The sequence below is a fragment of the Coregonus clupeaformis genome, chromosome 14, assembly GCF_020615455.1.
Source record: "Coregonus clupeaformis isolate EN_2021a chromosome 14, ASM2061545v1, whole genome shotgun sequence".
NCBI lineage: Eukaryota > Metazoa > Chordata > Actinopteri > Salmoniformes > Salmonidae > Coregonus > Coregonus clupeaformis.
Window position 1 is genome coordinate 2260890 of NC_059205.1, and position 23710 is coordinate 2284599.

The 23710-nt window shown below is 42.7% G+C and overlaps 1 protein-coding gene across 1 annotated transcript in view; it reads right to left on the bottom strand.

Moving 5' to 3' along the window:
- Positions 1–23710, bottom strand: part of cacnb2b (calcium channel, voltage-dependent, beta 2b) — a 104955-nt gene that overhangs the window by 38803 nt on the left and 42442 nt on the right. The window contains exons 4-7 of the mRNA XM_041896894.1: positions 23399–23538; positions 14398–14450; positions 12151–12173; positions 4339–4419 (exon numbers count right to left, since the gene is read on the bottom strand). Of these exons, the coding sequence (XP_041752828.1) occupies positions 4339–4419; positions 12151–12173; positions 14398–14450; positions 23399–23538 (297 nt within the window). The remainder of the gene's footprint in view (positions 1–4338; positions 4420–12150; positions 12174–14397; positions 14451–23398; positions 23539–23710) is intronic.

Here is a 23710-nt window from a genome sequence, read left to right on the forward strand (position 1 = left end):
AAACATCTAGGAGCAACAACTACTCAGCCATGAAGTGGTAGACCACACAAGCTCACAGAACGGGACTGTGTATGTTACAATAGATACTCCGCCATCACATGGATGTTACATTAGATACCCCGCCATCACATGGATGTTACAATAGATACTCCGCCATCACATATACGTTACATTAGATACTCCTCCATCACATGGATGTTACAATAGATATTCCATCACATGGAAATCTTCACTGTGCCTCTGGCTAGCCGTACATTTTTTAAACAAGAAAATCGTGCCGTCTGGTTTGCTTAATATAAGGAAGGTGTAGTGATTTATACTTAAACTTTTGATACGTACCTATATGCCCCATTTTGCAAGAAGCAGAAGAACCACAACCCCTTTTCAAGATGGCGGCAAGCATGTCTTTTTTCTCTGATCAGTGTTTGTAGCTGAAAAGCTTTTAGTGGATTTTTGTCTAATTCTACCTATGTTTCATGTGGTTCAGGTTACATTGGACAATAGTGTATTATCGCATACAGAGTTTTTAAGGAAACATACAAAATAGGTCAGCTGAAACTTTTTAGGCCTACTTGGATATACCTGGGCACCCTCCTCTGCTCTGGGGCATTATCTGATCAGACACCTGTCTACTGTGATATACCTGGGCACCCTCCTCTGCTCTGGGGCATTATCTGATCAGACACCTGTCTACTGTGATATACCTGGGCACCCTCCTCTGCTCTGGGGCATTATCTGATCAGACACCTGTCTACTGTGATATACCTGGGCACCCTCCTCTGCTCTGGGGCATTATCTGATCAGACACCTGCCTACTGCTGCTTTCATTGTAAGATGGCGCCGACAGACATGTGAGCTCTGCTTCTAGATCCTCAGCAACCTTACAGTATTTTGTTTTTTTGGGTATTATTTCTTACATTATTAGCCCAGAACGGTGTCTGTGTTATTACGTACAGCCAGAAATAACTTTTGGATATCAGAGCAGCAGTAGCTGACCAGCATTACGACCAGAAATACAACTTTCCCGAATTTGATATTTTGTTTGTACCCCCCAGGGCAATTGAACTCATCCCAGAGGCTGCTCCAAAATGCCGCCGGTGGAGAAGAGGTATTTGGAGTGGACTTCTAGTCCGACTCAGGAGGCGTGCACACCATCCACCACGTCCAAATATATTACTCGCTAATGTTCAGTCTCTGGACAATAAAATAGACAAGCTCAAGGCGAGGATCTCCTTCCAGAGAGACATCAGGGATTGTAACATACTCTGTTTAACTTAATCATGGCTCTCTCCCGATATACTGTCCCTGTCCATACAGCCAGCTGGGTTCTCAGTAAATCATGCAGACAGGAATAAAGAACTCGCAGAGAAGAAGAAAGGCGGTGGTTTATGTTTCATGATTAACAACTCATGGTGTGATTGTGATACCGTACAGGAACTCAAGTCCTTTTGTTCACCCGACCTAGAATACCTCACAATCAAATGCTGTCCGTATTACCTCCCAAGATAATTCTCTTCGGTTATAATCACAGCCGTGTATATTCCCCTTCAAGCCGATACCACGACGGCCCTCAAGGAACTACACTGGACTTTGTGCAAATTGGAAACCCCCTTACCTTGAGAGGCTAGTTAAGGATCATATCACCTCCACCTTACCTAGTTAAGGATCATATCACCTCCACCTTACCTTGAGAGGCTAGTTAAGGATCATATCACCTCCCCCTTACCTTGAGAGGCTAGTTAAGGATCATATCACCTCCCCCTTACCTTGAGAGGCTAGTTAAGGATCATATCACCTCCACCTTACCTAGTTAAGGATCATATCACCTCCCCCTTACCTTGAGAGGCTAGTTAAGGATCATATCACCTCCCCCTTACCTTGAGAGGCTAGTTAAGGATCATATCACCTCCACCTTACCTTGAGAGGCTAGTTAAAGATCATATCACCTCCCCCTTACCTTGAGAGGCTAGTTAAGGATCATATCACCTCCACTTTACCTTGAGAGGCTAGTTAAGGATCATATCACCTCCACCTTACCTAGTTAAGGATCATATCACCTCCCCCTTACCTGACACCCTAGACCCACTTTCTATTTGCATACCGACCAAATAGATCAACAGACGATGCAATGGCCATCAAACTGCACACTGCCCTATCCCATCTGGACAAGAGGAATACCTATGTAAGAATGCTGTTCATTGACTATAGCTCAGCCTTCAACACCATAGTACCCTCCAAGCTCATCATTAAGCTCGGGCCCTGGGTCTGAACCCCGCCCTGTGCAACTGGGTCCTGGACTTCCTGACGGGCTGCCCCCAGATGGTGAAGGTAGGAAACAACACCTACACTTTGCTGATCCTCAACACAGGGGCCCCACAAGGGTGTGTGCTCAGCCCTCTCCTGTACTCCCTGTTCACCCATGACTGCGTGGCCACGCACGCCTGCAACTCAATCATCAAGTTTGCAGATGACACAACGGTAGAAGGCCTGATTACCAACAATGACGAGACAGCCTACAGGGAGGAGGTGAGGCCCTGGCGGAGTGGGGCCAGGAAAATAACCTCTCACTCAATGTCAACAAAACAAAGGAGCTGATCGTGGACTTCAGGAGACAGCAGAGGTAGCACGCCCCCATCCACATCGACAGGGATCATAGTGGAGAAGGTGGAAAGCTTAAAGTTCCTCAGCGTACACATCACTGATAATCTGAAATGGTCCACCCACACAGACAGTGTGGTGAAGAAGGTGCAACAGCGCCTCTTCAACCTCAGGAGGCTGAAGGAATTTGGCTTGTATTTGTATTTGTATTTATAATGGATCCCCATTAGCTGCTGCCAAGCCTTAGATGGCTTATTCATCACAAAACCATTTGATGTTGCCAAATATTTTAATGATTACTTCATTGGAATATCGGAATTCGTATTCATGCATAAAAAAAACAAATAATGAAAGAAAAGCATTGCAAGTTAGAATTTTGTAAAGTTAGTGTGGGAGATGTGGGAAAATCATTGTTATCGATCAATAATGACAAACCTCCTGGCATTGACAACTTAGATGGAAAGCTACTGAGGATGGTAGCTGACTCTATGGCCACTCCTATCTGTCATATCTTTAATCTGAGCCTAGAGGAAAGTCTTTGTCCTCAGGCCTGGAGGGAAGCGAAAGTAATTCCGCTACCCAAGAGTGGTAAAGCATCCTTTACTGGTTCTAACATCAGACCTATCAGCTTGCTGCCAGCTCTTAGCAATCTGTTGGAAAAAATGGTGTTTGACCAAATACAATGCTACTTCTCTGTAAACAAATTGAGAACAGACTTTCAGCATGTTTATAGAGAAGGGCACTCAACATGTCCTGCACTGACACAAATTACTGATGATTGGTTGAAAGAAATTGATAATAATTTGGTGGAGTTGTACTGTTAGATTTCAGTGCAGCCTTTGATATTATTGACCATAACCTGTGGTTGAGAAAACGTATGGGTTATGGCTTTTCAACCTCGTGGATTCAGAGCTATCTATCAAATAGGACTCAAAGGGTTTTCTTTAATGGAAGTTTCTCTAGTTTCTCTACCCTGCCTTCATGTACATATCTACCTCAAATACCTTATTATTATCTATCCTGATGCCTAGTCACTTTACCCTGCCTTCATGTACATATCTACCTCAAATACCTTATTATTATCTATCCTGATGCCTAGTCACTTTACCCTGCCTTCATGTACATATCTACCTCAAATACCTTATTATTATCTATCCTGATGCCTAGTCACTTTACCCTGCCTTCATGTACATATCTACCTCAAATACCTTATTATTATCTATCCTGATGCCTAGTCACTTTACCCTGCCTTCATGTACATATCTACCTCAAATACCTTATTATTATCTATCCTGATGACTAGTCACTTTACCCTGCCTTCATGTACATATCTACCTCAAATACCTTATTATTATCTATCCTGATGCCTAGTCACTTTACCCTGCCTTCATGTACATATCTACCTCAAATACCTTATTATTATCTATCCTGATGCCTAGTCACTTTACCCTGGCTTCATGCACATATCAACCTCAAGTACCTCGTACCTCAGCACGTTGATCTGGTACTGGTACTCCCTGTATATAGCTCCATTCTTGTGTATTTTATTCCTCATGTTACTTACTATTATTATTTTTATTTTTTTACTCTGCATTGTTGTGAAATGTTCGGCAAGCATTTAAATGTAAAGTCTACACCAGTTGTATTCGGCGCATGTGATAAATAAAATTTGATTTGATTTGAAATACATTTTTCTATCCTGCAAGGATCTTCGTCAGGTAGTGTGTAGGGGCCACTTACCTCTAAGCCCTTCAGTGAGGGCCCCATCAGCACCACAGGCCGCATGGTAGGAACCACATCATAGGCTGCCACCTGCTCCCCCTACACCAATCACAACACAGAAAACAGTAAGTAACCAACCAGATACAGGAAGAGGAAACCAATGTAACCTCAGAATTGGCCCATGATTTGGTGCCATCACAGAGATGCAAACTTGTGAGTTTAAAACTTAGTAATTTAAAGAAGTACAACATTTGTTTAGCACAATTGTATATGCTGGCAATGTTTGTAAGTGAGAATGTTGTCAAGTACAGTACTTAAAAGATTTTTAAAAAACTATGTTTTATGTAGGCATTGTTCTGAAGCGGAAAAATAAAGGAAATTCAGGAGCACCACAATGCCTACTTCACCCATGCTCTACCAAGGTTTTCCAGCATCTTTTACCTACTACAGTAATTAATGTACGCCAATCTATTGTGCTTCAAACAATGTGTAAGAAGGTTGCTTAGGTTTTCAAACCTTCTCAAACAGCCTGATTCATACTCTTACAGGAGGTGTGCCCATAATAATGGGATTTGTACCACATACAAAGACATGTAGTGATGCAGTCAATCTCTCCTTTAGTTTGAGCCAGAAGAGATTGACATGCATAAGACAGCCTGTAGGGAGGAGGTCAGAGACCTGGAAGTGTGGTGCCAGGACAACAACCTCTCCCTCAATGTGATCAAGACAAAGGAGATGATCATGGACTACAGGAAAAGGAGGGCCGAGCACGCCCCCATTCTCATCGACGGGGCTGTAGTGGAGCAGATTGAGAGCTTCAAGTTCCTTGGTGTCCACATCATAATCAAGCTATCATGGTCCAAACAAACCAATACATTTGTGAAGAGGGCACGACAACGCCTATTCCCCCTCAGGAGACTGAAAAAATTTGGCATGGGTCCTCAGATCCTCAAAAAGATATACAGCTGCACCATCGAGAGCATCCTGACCGGTTGCATCAACGCCTGGTACGGCAACTGCTCGGCCTCCGACCGCAAGGCGCTACAGATGGTAGTGCGTACGACCCATTACGTCACTGCAGCCAAGTTTCCTGTCATCCTGGACCTCTATACCAGGCGGTGTCAGAGGAAGGCCCTAAAAATTGCCAAAGACTCCAGCCACCCTAGTCATAGACTGTTCTCTCTGCTACTGCACGGCAAGCGGTACTGGAGCGCCAAGTCTAGGTCCAAAAGGCTTCTTAACAGCTTCTAATCCCAAGCCATGAGACTGCTGAAGAGCTAATCAAATGGTTACCCAGACTATTTGCATTGACCCCCCCATTTTTTTGACACTGCTGCTACTCGCTGCTTATCATCTATTATCTATCCATAGTCACTTTAACTCTACCTACATGTACATATTACCTCAATTACCTTGACTAACCTGTACCCACGCACATTGACTTGGTACCGGTAACCCCTGTATATAGCCTCTCTACTGTATATAGCCTCATTATTGTTATTTTTATTTTTATTTTTTTTATTTTTTTGTGGGGGGGATGGATCAGCTTAATATTGCAGATAGATTGTATCTTCTATCAATGTAATTGTCTGCATCACTTCCAATCCCCCATATTTTTTATATATATACTCCCCTTTATTACTTTTCAACCCCGCCATCATTTCCCTACTTGGAGTAAATTAGTGAAAAATAACTGTGTCCATAATAAGTATATAGGTTGTTTGTTGGGAGCTTTTGGGAAAGAGCACAGTTAGAAAGATATGGCATATAGAAGCAAACCGGATGGACATCATGAAAATGATTGGAGAGGTTGAGAGTAGAAGAAGTTCAGGAGCAATTTTTAAAAAAATATATATATTATATTATTATATTATAATTTGCAATTAAATTCATTAAAAATCCTACAATATGATTTTCTGGAATTTCTTTTGTCAATTTGTCTGTCATAGTTGACGTGTACCTATGATGAAAATTACAGGCCTCTCTCATCTTTTTAAGTGGGAGAACTTGCACAATTGGTGGCTGACTAAATACTTTTTTTCCCCACTGTAGTCCGTTTGTCATCATCAGTAATTTTCCAGTCAAGTTGTCAGACCCAGGTAGCTTATCATTGTTGAATTATTTCACCTCTTTCACACTCACTTTCATAATTTGGCCAGTTGTGCATGGATGTGTAAGTTCCGAATTTGTTGTTGGCATGTCATAACCAAGTTTGCTAATCTTGCCAATGAAAAAATCATTAAAGTAGTTGGCAATATCAGTGGCTTTTGTGTTGAATCAAATCGCTGATTCAATTCAACTCAATATTAGGATGTTGTTCCTAATGTTTGGTACTCAGTGTACATATAGATAATTTTAATAGCAGGACACTGTAAAGTCCATTATCCCTCTGTAGAGTATGAATTAGGCTGTTTGAGAGGGTTTGAATTCTAAGCATCCTGCCTACACACTGTTTGAAGTACAATAGGCATAGCTACAGTAGTAGGTCAAAGCTGTGTGCTGGAAAACCTTGGTGGAGCATGGGTATAGTAGGCATTGTGGTGCTCATGTGAATGTCCTTTTTTTCCCAGCTTCAGACCAATACCTGCTTCTCACTTAAAACATAATTTTGTTGTTTTTACATGTTTTTCACACCGGAAAGTGATTTTCTGTTAAAGGAGCATTATACAGCATTTCCACATGCAAGGCCGGATTTAGTTGAGCAACCAAAAGGCTGTCATTGGCAGTTCTATTGTAACCTGTAATTCGGCTTCTGACTAAAGGTCTGGACTTTACTGGCACAGGTGGTGTGCTTGCATAACTGCAAGGGTTGATAGTTTAAACCCTGGTCTGCTGGCTGTTGCCTCTTTAATTGCAAAAAATCAGTTTGAACTAACTAATAAAGTTCTGTCAAATGTAAATTAATAGCCAAGGCATTTATTTGTTTAAATCACCGGACACAACAAGCGGTATTAGAGAGGCTTCTATTTGAGCCAAGTGTCTATTTCCTTAACACTAGAACCACCTGGACTTTCAACATATCAGCACCCGCTAGAGAACATTGTACAGTATTTGTTTAGATAGAGTCAATGATATGTTTTGTATAATTCTACCAAGTCCTAGAAAAAAAGTAGGCCTATAGCCTATTTTCATTTCCCTGACAATAAAAACATTACAGTGTAATCCATTTGATCAACTGTATTTGTAGATTCGATTAGTAATTTAGTTAATAAATAAAGTCCAATTACAGCTTCTTTTAACAAAGTAGAAACAAAAAATATGCTAATAACAATAATATAACCCGCCAGCTGCACAGTTGAAAGTATTTGCTGTATTCCTAAAGAAAAGCACCAGTGCATGAACAATTGTAAAGGATTAATTGCATAAATAAATATTTGTGGAAATATATTCATGACAAGATATAAAAACAGTCATTTGGTGATTATATCAGACACTGTATTGTGCCCTTATATCCGAGCCTTTACACATTAATTAGTCTCGTCTTCTCTTTATGCTTCGGGTCCACAGTCAGCACACAGATTCGGGGCTATGTGTGAGCAAGCCCCACAAACAAATTGGTTGCACTACACACAGTTTTCATGGGCCTTGTTTCGTGTGCACCTGCCGACTTAACATTGGGTCTTCTGTTCCCCAGTGGGAGCTGTGGTGCTTGGGGAAGAGGGAGAGCGGGACCTACTGCCTTGACATTGGGTCTTCTGTTCCCCAGTGGGAGCTGTGGTGCTTGGGGAAGAGGGAGAGCAGGACCTACTGCCTTGACATTGGGTCTTCTGTTCCCCAGTGGGAGCTGTGGTGCTTGGGGAAGAGGGAGAGCAGGACCTGCTGCCTTGACATTGGGTCTTCTGTTCCCCAGTGGGAGCTGTGGTGCTTGGGGAAGAGGGAGAGCAGGACCTGCTGACTTGACATTGGGTCTTCTGTTCCCCAGTGGGAGCTGTGGTGCTTGGGGAGGAGGGAGAGCAGGACCTGCTGCCTTGACATTGGGTCTTCTGTTCCCCAGTGGGAGCTGTGGTGCTTGGGGAAGAGGGAGAGCAGGACCTGCTGCCTTGACATTGGGGTCTTCTGTTCCCCAGTGGGAGCTGTGGTGCTTGGGGAGGAGGGAGAGCAGGACCTGCTGCCTTGACATTGGGTCTTCTGTTCCCCAGTGGGAAGTGTGGTGCTTGGGGAAGAGGGAGAGCAGGACCTGCTGCCTTGACATTGGGTCTTCTGTTCCCCAGTGGGAGCTGTGGTGCTTGGGGAAGAGGGAGAGCAGTACCTGCTGCCTTGACATTGGGTCTTCTGTTCCCCAGTGGGAGCTGTGGTGCTTGGGGAAGAGGGAGAGCAGGACCTACTGCCTTGACATTGGGTCTTCTGTTCCCCAGTGGGAGCTGTGGTGCTTGGGGAGGAGGGAGAGCAGGACCTGCTGCCTTGACATTGGGTCTTCTGTTCCCCAGTGGGAGCTGTGGTGCTTGGGGAAGAGGGAGAGCAGGACCTGCTGCCTTGACATTGGGTCTTCTGTTCCCCAGTGGGAGCTGTGGTGCTTGGGGAAGAGGGAGAGCAGGACCTACTGCCTTGACATTGGGTCTTCTGTTCCCCAGTGGGAGCTGTGGTGCTTGGGGAGGAGGGAGAGCAGGACCTGCTGCCTTGACATTGGGTCTTCTGTTCCCCAGTGGCAGCTGTGGTGCTTGGGGAAGAGGGAGCGCAGGACCTGCTGCCTTGACATTGGGTCTTCTGTTCCCCAGTGGCAGCTGTGGTGCTTGGGGAAGAGGGAGAGCAGGACCTACTGCCTTGACATTGGGTCTTCTGTTCCCCAGTGGGAGCTGTGGTGCTTGGGGAGGAGGGAGAGCAGGACCTACTGCCTTGACATTGGGTCTTCTGTTCCCCAGTGGGAGCTGTGGTGCTTGGGGACGAGGGAGAGCAGGACCTACTGCCTTGACATTGGGTCTTCTGTTCCCCAGTGGGAGCTGTGGTGCTTGGGGAGGAGGGAGAGCAGGACCTACTGCCTTGACATTGGGTCTTCTGTTCCCCAGTGGCAGCTGTGGTGCTTGGGGAGGAGGGAGAGCAGGACCTGCTGCCTTGACATTGGGTCTTCAGTTCCCCAGTGGGAGCTGTGGTGCTTGGGGAGGAGGGAGAGCAGGACCTGCTGCCTTGACATTGGGTCTTCTGTTCCCCAGTGGGAGCTGTGGTGCTTGGGGAAGAGGGAGAGCAGGACCTACTGCCTTGACATTGGGTCTTCTGTTCCCCAGTGGGAGCTGTGGTGCTTGGGGAGGAGGGAGAGCAGGACCTGCTGCCTTGACATTGTGTCTTCTGTTCCCCAGTGGGAGCTGTGGTGCTTGGGGAGGAGGGAGAGCAGGACCTGCTGCCTTGACATTGTGTCTTCTGTTCCCCAGTGGGAGCTGTGGTGCTTGGGGAGGAGGGAGAGCAGGACCTACTGCCTTGACATTGGGTCTTCTGTTCCCCAGTGGCAGCTGTGGTGCTTGGGGAAGAGGGAGAGCAGGACCTGCTGCCTTGACATTGGGTCTTCTGTTCCCCAGTGGGAGCTGTGGTGCTTCGGGAAGAGGGAGAGCAGGACATACTGCCTTGACATTGGGTCTTCTGTTCCCCAGTGGGAGCTGTGGTGCTTGGTGTGTGTATGTTTTGTCTTGTTCTTACACACACCTGGTTCATATCATATCATCAGTACCTGTATAAGTGTTCCCTCTGCCCCCTTGTCTTTGTGTGTGATTGTTTATTGTGGAGGTGACTATAGCTCGGTGGAGCTCTTTGTATTTGTATCTCCAGGATATTCACCCCTGTGCCTTGTTTTCTCCAGTGTGCCGTAATACCGCACTGGAGTGTTTTACGCATTGCTGCCTACCGCTGTCTTACCGAATAAACCATTTATTCTGTGATTTACCCACCTGCGCCTCCGTCCAAATCACCTACCACATAGACCAGAAAGACCAGAAAGCGTGGAGACGGTAGTCCACACGTTTGAAATGGTTAGAACTTTGAATCTCAACACAAGGTGAAGAAGATAAACTCACTAGACCAGAACATTGCCAGTCTGCAGCTGTGCGCGTAAAGTGATCTAGAACTGGTGGGATGGAGAAAATCCCATCTCAGACAGTCACCAAGTATCTGCTCTGAGCAGTGGTGGAAAAAGTACTCAATTGTCATACTTGAGTAAAAGTAAAGATACCTTAATAGAAAATGTCTCAAGTAAAAGTGAAAGTCAAATACTATTTGAGTAAAAGTATACAAGTATCAAAAGTAAATGGAATTGCTCAAATGTACTTAAGTATCAAAAGTAAAAGTATAAATAATTTCAAATTCCTTATATTAAGCAAACCAGACGACACAATTGTCTTGTTTTTTTAAATTGACGGATAGCCAGGGGCACACTCCAACACTCAGACATAATTGACAAACAAAGCATTTGTGTTTAGTGAGTTCGCCAGATCAGTGGCAGTAAGTATGACCAGGGATGTTCTCTTGATAAGTGTGTGAATTGTACCATTTTGTGTGTCAGGGAAAATGTATGGAGTAAAAAGTATATCATTTTCTTTAGGAATGTAGTGAAGTAAAAGAAAAATTGCCAAAAATATAAATAGTAAAGTAAAGTACAGATACCCCAAAAAATGACTTAAGTAGTACTTTAAAGTATTTGTACTTAAATACTTTACACCACTGGCTCTGAGTACACTCCACTACAAGCCAGAACAAAGAAGAAGGGCATTGTGACCTCTGGTGGACAATCAGAGCCTTACAAGTGAGCTGTGCGAAGACCCAGCCAAAACCTCCTTTCCAAGAGGGCTTGGGTCAACAGAGATAGACAAGACGAGCGGCAAACACGTAAATACATTCATTGGTTTCTTACTCCAAAACGGGCGGTGGTTCGTGAGCAAGGTATGATGATTACTTTGAGGGTAGTTTCCAAATGTATCAAAATAAGTTGGACTCTCTCTTTGTCTCTCCCTCTACTCCTCCCTCTTTTGATAACCAAGCAGTCATGCTGTTGTTAGTCCGCTAGGGACTTTTTCTCATGTATTAACATTTACATTTTAGTCATTTAGCAGACACTCTTATCCAGAGCGACTTACAGTTAGTGCATACATTATTTTTTATTTTCATACTGGCCCCCCGTGGGAATCGAACCCACAACCCTGGCGTTGCAAACGCCATGCTCTACCAACTGAGCAACATCCCTGCCGGCCACAGCGATGCAGTGCCTTAGACCACTGTCACACACGGAAGACCTAATTATGTATGTATTCTATGTTATTATTTAGTTAGCTAGTAAATAAATAATTAAGGCAATTTGTGTAGTGCTGAATCATAAATAAGGCTGGGGTTCTTGCGGATCCAAGAATTCTGCGACCATTCAGAATGACGACTGATAAGAGGCAATGATTGATACATTGACTGTTTTATACATATTGCTAGGTAAAGACCTTTTAGAGTTTAATTCGGGAGATGGTAACTCTATAACAACTTCCTCCGTGGTGCCCCAAATCCTAATGAGTTAATTGTTACTTGATTAATTTAATCGAGTAACAATAAAACATAGTTAGTTGATTCGATATGTAACAGTCATCATATTAATGAAAGTCCCGTCACAACATAGGCATAACACAAACTCATCTTTACACTATTGTTGTTCTAAATTAAATAAACCTCTTCACCCTCTTCATTGAGTTAGGCCTAATTTAAATGACATTATGAAGTAACTTGCACAATTATCACCCATTCCATCCATTTGTCATTCATTCAGTGGGCTGGTATCATTTGGTTCAATGGATAGAGTCAAGGATTTGCCTACCATTGTTACACTGACTGGCAAAAAAATAACACACACTAACATGCAAACACACTTACCGACTTCTTTTGCGCTTGTGCAACTGGGGGAAGAAAGAGGACAGAAGTGAAAACATGCATTCCATCATGCTCACACAATATTACACATAACTCTAACAGCCACAATAATACACATAACCCTAACAGCCACAATAGTACATCTAGCCCTAACAGCTACAATAGTACATCTAGCCCTAACAGCCACAATAGTACATCTAGCCCTAACAGCCAGCCACAATAGTACATCTAGCCCTAACAGCTACAATAGTACATCTAGCCCTAACAGCCACAATAGTACATCTAACCCTAACAGCCACAATAGTACATCTAGCCCTAACAGCCACAATAGTACATCTAGCCCTAACAGCCACAATAGTACATCTAGCCCTAACAGCCACAATAGTACATCTAGCCCTAACAGCCACAATAGTACATCTAGCCCTAACAGCCACAATAGTACATCTAGCCCTAACAGCCACAATAGTACATCTAGCCCTAACAGCCACAATAGTACATCTAGCCCTAACAGCCACAATAGTACATCTAGCCCTAACAGCCACAATAGTACATCTAACCCTAACAGCCACAATAGTACATCTAGCCCTAACAGCCACAATAGTACATCTAGCCCTAACAGGCACAATAGTACATCTAGCCCTAACAGCCACAATAGTACATCTAGCCCTAACAGCCACAAAAGTACATCTAGCCCTAACAGCCACAATAGTACATCTAGCCCTAACAGCCACAATAGTACATCTAGCCCTAACAGCCACAATAATACATCTAGCCCTAACAGGCACAATAGTACATCTAGCCCTAACAGCCACAATAGTACATCTAGCCCTAACAGCCACAATAATACATCTAGCCCTAACAGGCACAATAGTACATCTAGCCCTAACAGGCACAATAGTACATCTAGCCCTAACAGCCACAATAGTACATCTAGCCCTAACAGCCACAAAAGTACATCTAGCCCTAACAGCCACAATAGTACATCTAACCCTAACAGCCACAATAGTACATCTAGCCCTAACAGCCACAATAGTACATCTAGCCCTAACAGCCACAATAGTACATCTAACCCTAACAGCCACAATAGTACATCTAGCCCTAACAGGCACAATAGTACATCTAGCCCTAACAGCCACAATAGTACATCTAGCCTTAACAGCCACAAAAGTACATCTAGCCCTAACAGCCACAATAGTACATCTAACCCTAACAGCCACAATAGTACATCTAGACCTAACAGCCACAATAGTACATCTAGCCCTAACAGCCACAATAGTACATCTAACCCTAACAGCCACAATAGTACATCTAGCCCTAACAGCCACAATAGTACATCTAGCCCTAACAGGCACAATAGTACATCTAGCCCTAACAGCCACAATAGTACATCTAGCCCTAACAGCCACAATAGTACATCTAGCCCTAACAGCCACAATAATACATCTAGCCCTAACAGCCAGCCACAATAGTACATCTAGCCCTAACAGCCACAATAGTACATCAAGCCCTAACAGCCACAATAGTACATATAGCCCTAACAGCCACAATAGTACATCTAGCCCTAACAGCCACAATAGTACATCTAGCCCTAACAGCCACAATAGTACATCTAGCCCTAACAGCCACAATAGTACATATAGCCCTAACAGCCACAATAGTACATCTAACCCTAACAGCCACAATAGTACATCTAACCCTAACAGCCACAATAGTACATCTAACCCTAACAGCCACAATAATACATCTAGCCCTAACAGGCACAATAGTACATCTAACCCTAACAGCCACAATAGTATATCTAGCCCTAACAGCCACAATAGTACATCTAGCCCTAACAGCCACAATAGTACATCTAGCCCTAACAGCCAAAATAGTACATCTAGCCCTAACAGCCAGGCACAATAGTACATCTAGCCCTAACAGCCACAATAGTACATCTAGCCCTATCAGCCACAATAGTACATCTAGCCCTAACAGCCAGGAACACTAGTACATCTAGCCCTAACAGCCACAATAGTACATCTAGCCCTAACAGCCACAATAGTACATCTAGCCCTAACAGCCACAATAGTACATCTAGCCCTAACAGCCACAATAGTACATCTAGCCCTAACAGCCACAATAGTACATCTAGCCCTAACAGCCACAATAGTACATCTAGCCCTAACAGGCACAATAGTACATCTAGCCCTAACAGCCACAATAATACATTTTTCAATGAAATTAAGCAGAATAAATACAATAACTCACCAGTTGAAGGAGGGGTGTACTTCTTATTCGTGTCTTGAGAAACTGCTGCTTTACTAGAAGAAAAGTGAGAACCAATCTTTATAGCAGTCTTCTTTATTACAGCAGTAATGGTAGTAGTAATAACAGTATTAGTAGTGACAGCAGTAGTGATAGTAGTAGTAGTAGTAGTAGTAGTAGTAGTAGTAGTAATAACAGTATTAGTAGTGATAGTAGTAGTAGTAGTAGTAGTAGTAGTAGTAGCAGTAGTAGTAGTAGTGGTAGTAGTAGTAGTAGTAGTAGTAGTAATAACAGTATTAGTAGTGATAGTAGTAGTAGTAGTAGTAGTAGTAGTAGTAGTAGTAGTAGTAGTAGTAGTGGCAGTAGTAGTAGTAGTGGTAGTAGTAGTAGTAGTAGTAGTAGTAGTGGCAGTAGTAGTAGTAGTGGTAGTAGTAGTAGTAGTAGTAGTAGTAGTAGTAGTAGTAGTAGTAGTAGTAGTAGGAATAATAGTAATAGTAGAAGTAGTAGTGATAGTAGAAGTCGTAATAACAGTTGTAGTAGTAGAAGTCGTAATAACAGTAGTAATAGTAGAAGTCGTAATAACAGTAGTAGTAGTAGAAGTCGTAATAACAGTAGTAATAGTAGAAGTCGTAATAACAGTAGTAGTAGTAGAAGTCGTAATAACAGTAGTAGTAGTAGAAGTCGTAATAACAGTAGTAATAGTAGAAGTCATAATAACAGTAGTAGTAGTAGAAGTCGTAATAACAGTAGTAGTAGTAGAAGTCGTAATAACAGTAGTAATAGTAGAAGTCATAATAACAGTAGTAGTAGTAGAAGTCGTAATAACAGTAGTAGTAGTAGAAGTCGTAATAACAGTAGTAATAGTAGAAGTCGTAATAACAGTAGTAATAGTAGAAGTCGTAATAACAGTAGTAATAGTAGAAGTCGTAATAACAGTAGTGATAGTAGAAGTTGTAATAACAGTAGTAATAGTAAAAGTCGTAATAACAGTAGTGATAGTAGAAGTCGTAATAACAGTAGTAATAGTAGAAGTCGTAATAACAGTAGTGATAGTAGAAGTCGTAATAACAGTAGTAATAGTAGAAGTCGTAATAACAGTCGTAATAGTAGAAGTCGTAATAACAGTAGTAATAGTAGAAGTCGTAATAACAGTAGTAATAGTAGAAGTCGTAATAACAGTAGTAATAGTAGAAGTCGTATTAACAGTAGTAATAGTAGAAGTCGTAATAACAGAAGTAATAGTAGAAGTCGTAATAACAGTAGTAATAGTAGAAGTTGTAATAACAGTAGTAATAGTAGAAGTCGTAATAACAGTAGTAATAGTAGAAGTCGTAATAACAGTAGTAATAGTAGAAGTCGTAATAACAGTAGTAATAGTAGAAGTCGTAATAACAGTAGTAATAGTAGAAGTCGTAATAACAGTAGTAATAGTAGAAGTCGTAATAACAGTAGTAGTAGTAGAAGTCGTAATAACAGTAGTAATAGTAGAAGTCGTAATAACAGTAGTAATAGTAGAAGTCGTAATAACAGTAGTAATAGTAGAAGTCGTAATAACAGTAGTAGTAGTATAAGTCGTAATAACAGTAGTAATAGTAGAAGTCGTAATAACAGTAGTAATAGTAGAAGTCGTAATAACAGTAGTAATAGTAGAAGTCGTAATAACAGTAGTAGTAGTAGAAGTCGTAATAACAGTAGTAATAGTAGAAGTCGTAATAACAGTAGTAATAGTAGAAGTCGTAATAACAGTAGTAATAGTAGAAGTCGTAATAACAGTAGTAATAGTAGAAGTCGTAATAACAGTAGTAATAGTAGAAGTCGTAATAACAGTAGTAATAGTAGAAGTCGTAATAACAGTAGTAATAGTAGAAGTCGTAATAACAGTAGTAATAGTAGAAGTTGTAATAACAGTAGTAATAGTAGAAGTCGTAATAACAGTAGTAATAGTAGAAGTCGTAATAACAGTAGTAGTAGTAGAAGTCGTAATAACAGTAGTAATAGTAAAAGTTGTAATAACAGTAGTAATAGTAGAAGTTGTAATAACAGTAGTAATAGTAGAAGTCGTAATAACAGTAGTGATAGTAGAAGTTGTAATAACAGTAGTAATAGTAGTTGTCGTAATAACAGTAGTAGTAGAAGTTGTAATAACAGTAGTAATAGTAGAAGTCGTAATAACAGTAGTAATAGTAGAAGTCGTAATAACAGTAGTAATAGTAGAAGTCGTAATAACAGTAGTAATAGTAGAAGTCGTAATAACAGTCGTAATAGTAGAAGTCGTAATAACAGTAGTAATAGTAGAAGTCGTAATAACAGTCGTAATAGTAGAAGTCGTAATAACAGTAGTAATAGTAGAAGTCGAAATAACAGTCGTAATAGTAGAAGTCGTAATAACAGTAGTAATAGTAGAAGTCGTAATAACAGTAGTAATAGTAGAAGTCGTAATAACAGTCGTAATAGTAGAAGTCGTAATAACAGTAGTAATAGTAGAAGTCGTAATAACAGTCGTAATAGTAGAAGTCGTAATAACAGTAGTAGTAGTAGAAGTCGTAATAGCAGTAGTAGTAGTAGAAGTCGTAATAACAGTAGTAATAGTAGAAGTCGTAATAACAGTCGTAATAGTAGAAGTCGTAATAACAGTAGTAATAGTAGAAGTCGTAATAACAGTAGTAATAGTAGAAGTCGTAATAACAGTAGTAATAGTAGAAGTCGTAATAACAGTAGTAATAGTAGAAGTCGTAATAACAGTAGTAGTAGTAGAAGTCGTAATAACAGTAGTAGTAGTAGAAGTCGTAATAACAGTAGTAGTGGTAGAAGTCGTAATAACAGTAGTAATAGTAGAAGTTGTAATAACAGTAGTAATAGTAGAAGTCGTAATAACAGTAGTAATAGTAGAAGTCGTAATAACAGTAGTAGTAGTAGAAGTTGTAATAACAGTAGTAATAGTAGAAGTCGTAATAACAGTAGTAGTAGCATCAGCAGCAGAGATGTGTGTCCGTCATCACGCAACAGACGTCATCAAAGCGCGCAACAGAACAGTGTACCATATACACTCGGTTAGTTTTTTTATGAAATTGTTTTCATTAAATTGTTTTTAATCATAGCTAAAGTTTGTATTACTACAGATTCCGCGACGCAGTCAGCCTTTATGGCTGGGACCGCAAGTTTGTGTCCCGGATTCCTGTTAAGTAGCAGTTAGCTGCTAGCCATCATGAAAACGGAGCAGGCTAACGCTAGCAGTGCTAGCCCACCGGTGTTTTTATCCAAGGCTGGGCACAAATTCTTCTGGTGTGAGATGATTTCCACACTGTCACAAGATGAAGATAAGGTGTAACTGGAAAATGGACAGGGATTTTTCTGCCCTAAATTCACCACCATCAAGCAGCTCAGAGAAGAGATCCTCCGGCTGTTAGCTCGGCTGTGACAAAAGGATAACCTGCTTTCTAAGTACACCGACCTTGCTGTAACCCAGGCAAACCTCATCTCAATTTTAAATGCCTGCTATAGCAAAGCTGTCTGAGTCGGGCTGCATTGTTCTGTGCCAATCCAATGGAAAGATGCTAAGCTCAACTCCGCGGTCCATGGGAGACTGGACACTCACAAGGCGTAGTAGATCGGGGAGGCAGTTTGGCCACCCTTCATCTATCCAATCCAACTATCAAACAGCTTTGCCCCACTTGAGACGGACCTACCAGCCTCGGGAGTCCGTCTTTTGAGCATCATGCTATACTGTTTAAATGTCAGCCACCAGTGCTGGTCAGAACCCTGTAAAGGCCACCAAAGCACTGCCCCTCTGGACCTGGTTATTACCAAGGGGCTTTCTATTGACATGTCCTCTATTGTTGATGTTGCTTTATCTGATCACCACTGTGGATGTTTTACTACCTTGTTGCCCATAGCAACACAGGGTAATACTGAACGCATTAAGAAACGCTATCTTACCTCTGAAGTTGATACAGATTTTATTGAGTGTATGAACAATACTCCACCACCTATTCTGCCTTCCTCTTGTGGTGATTTAGTTGATAACTTTAATGGTAAATTAAGGGCAACCATATATTACCAATAGCTCCAGTAAAGTTGGAAAAGGCCCCATCCAAACGGAGAGCCCCTTGGATGAGGAAACTAATCAACTAAAGAAAAATTGCAGAAAGGCAGAGCAGAAGTGGAGAAAGTCAAAGTTGCAAGTCCATTATGATATTCTGAGAGAGATACTTGGCATATATAACAAGGCAATTAGAAATGCCAGACGGCCAGATTTTACTAACTTGATCTCTATTAATTAGAATAATTTGAGAGTGCTCGTCTCGACCATTTATGGCCTGATAAATCCTACCCCCGCAAACCTATGTGAACTTTCCTCCACATCTAAATGTGATGAGTTTGCGGCATATTTCAGAGATAAGATAACATTAGGCTGGGTATCAGTCAAGCAAGACCTGCTGAGAAGTTTGATATGTACCCTAGCCTACCACACAAAGGTACTATGGATTTATTTTCCCTGGTTGACAGACATGCTCAGGAAAGTGTTATCACAACTTAAGCCTTCTACCTGCCTTCTCGATCCTATCCCCACCACCTTCTTAAAAACAGTTTTTAATTTAATATCTGAAGAAGTGCAAGCTATTGTTAATCACTCCCTGTTCACAGGCACTTTCCCCACTGCTATGGTGAAACCCCTTCTGAAGAAAAGTCATCTAGATTCTTCAGCTCTTAACAATTTTCGGGCCAATCTCCAACCTTCCATTCTTAAGCAAAATTCTGGAGAAATTAGTGTTCAAACAGCTAAATGATATTTTTAAAATTCAAATCTGGTTATCATGACTACCACAGCACAGAGACAGCCTTAGTTAAAGTGATAAATGATCTTAGTGCCAACACAGATGCCAAACAGCTCTCTGTCCTTGTACTGTTGGATTTAAGTGCTGCATTCGAAACTGTTGACCATAATGTCCTTTTGGACACACTGGAGAGGTCGGTTGGCCTCTCCGGTCCAGGCGAAGGTGAATCACACTGTAATGAATACTCAGGGAGAAAAAGGTGTAGATTAACGTGCAGAGCGCGGCAGGTGTTTATTTAGCCTTCGCAAAAAGCAGGAATCGTGGTCACAGGCAGGCAATGGTCATACACAGGTAGGCAAACAGGCAAGAGAATCAAAAACTAGGACTGAAGGCTATAACTGGTTCTCACAAACGAGCTAGGAAAAGGCTCAGTAGAGTCAAAATGAACAATACCTCACAAGGCACAAACAGAATGAACTGAACTAAATAAGGAGCTGATGAGACCAGGTGAGTAACTAACACAGGTGAAATCAATTAACAAAAATGAAAGACAGGGCTATGTCAAGAACACAAAGAAACAGGGCTACGTTCAAGAACCCAAGGAGCCCAAGGGAGGCTCCTCACGACCCAACGGCACCAGAGGGTGGAGCGGGTGGGGGAGCAGAGGCGGCCGCCTACGTCGAGGGCGAGGTCCGGCAGGCTAGTTCGACAAGGTCATGGACTGACCCGATGTTCTGCGTCGAGGCTGATGTCAAGTGGGTCTGTTCGGGGGTCGACCCCGAGGTCAGGGAGCGGGATGATCCGAAGGGTTACGGTGGATTGCCTGAATCATCTCTGGATCGAGGATGTCCTGGTTGGGAACCCAGGACCGGTCTTCAGGCCCATAACCTTTCCAGTCCACTAGATAGTGGATGCGACCTCTCAGGCGTTTGGAATCAAGGATGGCCTGAATGGCGTAGGCAGGTTCCCCTCCGACGTCCAATGGTGGGGGTGCACTGTGGGTTGAGACTGGAGGATGAAGAGGAATGTAGGTGACCGGTTTTAACAGAGACACATGGAAGGACGAGGAGATTTTATACTGACGGGGTAACTGGAGGCAGTACGTGACAGGGTTGATGCGATGGGTTATCTTGAAGGGACCAATCGCGAGGACAGAACTTTTTGCAGGGGAGGCGGAGCCGGATGTCTCTGATAGAGAGCCACACACGCTGTCCGGGGTGAAAGAGTGGCGTAGATCGGTGGCATCTGTCGGAAAAGCGTTTCTGGGTATTAGAGGCTTCCTGCAGATGCCGGTGAGCGGTCTCCCATACCCGCTCACTCTTCCGAAACCAGTCGTCGACAGCTGGGACAGTACCAGGCTCTGCCTCCCAGGGAAACATGGGGGTTGGTAACCAAGTACACACAGAAACAGAGTAAGGCGAAGGGATGAATGCATGAGTGAGTTCTGAGCGTATTCGGCTAGGCCATATACAGACTCGTGTGGAGAGGCAGAACATTGTTGGAGGAGGTACTTCCCTATATCTTGGTTCAGGCGTTCCGTCTGCCCGTTGGTCTGGGGATGGTACCCGGAGGGGAGGCTGAGGGCGACCCCCAGTCGGTCACAGAAGGCTCGCCACACCCGGGAGACAAACTGGGGCCCACGGTCAGAGACTATGTCCTCCGGAATCCCATACAGACGGAACACCTGTTGGAACATACACTCAGCAAATTCCATGGTGTTAGGTAAATGAGGACGAGGAACCAGACGACACATTTTTGAAAAACGGTCTACTATGACAAGGATGGTGGTGTTACCAGAGGATTCTGTGATGAAGTCAACAGCTATGTGGGACCAGGGTCTGTGAGGGATTGGCAAAGGTTGAAGCTTACCGGAAGGGAGATGATGAGTACGTAATGCCTTGCGTCGGATGCCAGTGAGGACCACCAGAACTTACGGGCTAGAAGTTTGGTGGTTTGTGTAATGCCCGGATGTCCTGACCCCAAGGACGTGTGACACCATTGCATCAGTTGGGGTCTAACAGCTGCTGGTACGTAACTCTTCCCAGCTGGTGTCTCAGGAGGAGAAAGGTCTGAGGTTAGGGCTTCTTGTATAGCAGAGTGAACCTCCTTCTGTACCGGTCCCAGAATGCAAGAGGAAGGAAGAACGGGTGTAGGGTCTGAGTTACTGGTCGGAAAGTCAAACTGGCGGGAGAGAGCATCAGCTTTTAAATTGTTATTTCCAGGGATGTAAGTAACATGAAAATGGAAGCGTGTGAAGAAGAGAGCCCAGCGGGCTTATCTGGAGTTTAACCTCTTGGCCCCTCTGATATATTCCAGATTACGATGATCTGTTAGGACGAGAAAGGGATATTGTGCACCCTCCAACCAGTGGCGCCACTCCTCGAGGGCCAGCTTGATGGCGAGGAGTTCTCTGTTCCCCACATCAGGGATGTGATTTGGGAGGTGTTCCCACCCGCTGAAAGAGTATGGCTCCTACTCCTACTCCTACTTCGGAGGCATCCACCTCCAGGGTGAAAGGAAGGGTCGGATCAGGTTGGCGAAGGACAGGAGCTGAGATGAAGAGGCGTTTCAAGTTGTTGAAAGCAGTCAGGGCGGTATCAGTCCATTGAAGGGTCCGGGTATTTTGGCTGGTAAGGGCAGTGAGGGGAACATACAGAATGCTGCAGCACGGGTACTGACCAAGACCAGACGGAGAGCACACATTACACCGGTTTTAAGGTCTCTGCACTGGTTGCAGTGAATTTTATAATTAATTTAAAGGTTCTTCTATTGGTTTTTAAATCAATCCACAATTGTGCACCCAAATACCTGTCAGACATGCTTTTAAATTATGTCCCCAGTAGGTCCCTTAGGTGCTCTGGCCCTGGCCTCGTAACTATCCCAAAGTCTAGGACCAAGAGGCATGGAGAGGCAGCCTTTAGTTACTATGCCCTCAGCCTCTGGAATAGCCTGCCAGAGAACCTGAGGGGGGACGAAACTGTGGATATATTTAAAAGAGATCTTAAAATACATATTTTTAGCTTTGCTTTTCCTTAGGGTGCTTTTTAGTTGTTCAGTTTATCATTCTTTAGTTTTTTAGCTTATGTTTGTTGTGTAGTAAATATTTCAGCATTTATTTATATTGTTTTTCTATTTGTTTTTTCCTGTAAAGCACATTGCGTTGCATTTCATGTCTGAAATGTTGTGTATAAATAAAGCTTGATTTGATTTAGTAGTGGCAGCCACAGTAGTAGTATTAGTATCTGTAGTAGTAGCAGCAAAATAATTAGTAACAATAGTATTAGTATCTGTAGTAGTAGCAGCAAAATAATTAGTAACAATAGTATTAGTATCCGTAGTAGTAGCAGCAGCAGTAGAAGTATAAGTATTATTAGTAGTAGTTGCAGCAGATTTAGATGTAGTAGCAGCAGTAGTAGTAGATGTAGTAGCAGCAGTAGTAGTAGATGCAGTACTAGTAGATGTAGTAGTAGATGTAGCAGCAGTAGTCGCTCTGGATAAGTCGCTATGGATAAGAGCGTCAGCTAAATGACGTAAATGTAAATGTAAATGCAGTAGTAGATGTAGCAGCAGTAATAGTAGTAGATGCAGTACTAGTAGATGTAGCAGCAGTAGTAGATATAGTAGCAGTAATAGTAGTAGATGCAGTACTAGTAGATGTAGTAGCAGTAGTAGATATAGCAGCAGTAATAGTAGTAGATGCAGTACTAGTAGATGTAGCAGCAGTAGTAGATATAGCAGCAGTAATAGTAGTAGATGCAGTACTAGTAGATGTAGCAGCAGTAGTAGATATAGCAGCAGTAATAGTAGTAGATGCAGTACTAGTAGATGTAGTAGCAGTAGTAGATATAGCAGCAGTAATAGTAGTAGATGCAGTACTAGTAGATGTAGTAGCAGTAGTAGATATAGCAGCAGTAATAGTAGTAGATGCAGTACTAGTAGATGTAGCAGCAGTAGTAGATATAGCAGCAGTAATAGTAGTAGATGCAGTACTAGTGGATGTAGTAGCAGTAGTAGATATAGCAGCAGTAATAGTAGTAGATGCAGTACTAGTAGATGTAGCAGCAGTAGTAGATATAGCAGCAGTAATAGTAGTAGATGCAGTACTAGTAGATGTAGTAGTAGTAGTAGATATAGCAGCAGTAATAGTAGTAGATGCAGTACTAGTAGATGTAGTAGTAGTAGCTACCAGCAGGGTTAGGGTGTCAAGGATCAGGCTTATGGCTGTGTACCTGGCCAGAGCTTTGGCAGCTTTCCTGGCCTGGACATCTCTCCTGATCAGGATGGTCTCCAGGTTGGTTGGACTGGGTATGAACCCCACAACTCCATCCTCTTTCACCGGACGCCCAAGCCACCAGTCACTATTAAACTTCTGTTCAGACATGGTGCAGACAAGGCAGGGCATTGGGGTTAATAATAATAATAAATGGGGCTTTTCAACCCAAATCTGCTTTACAATTGTAAAAAGAAACAGGAGACAAAACATCAGACTAAACAAAAACATGAATAAAGAGAGGGGTGGGCTCAAAGAAGGGAAGGAGTGT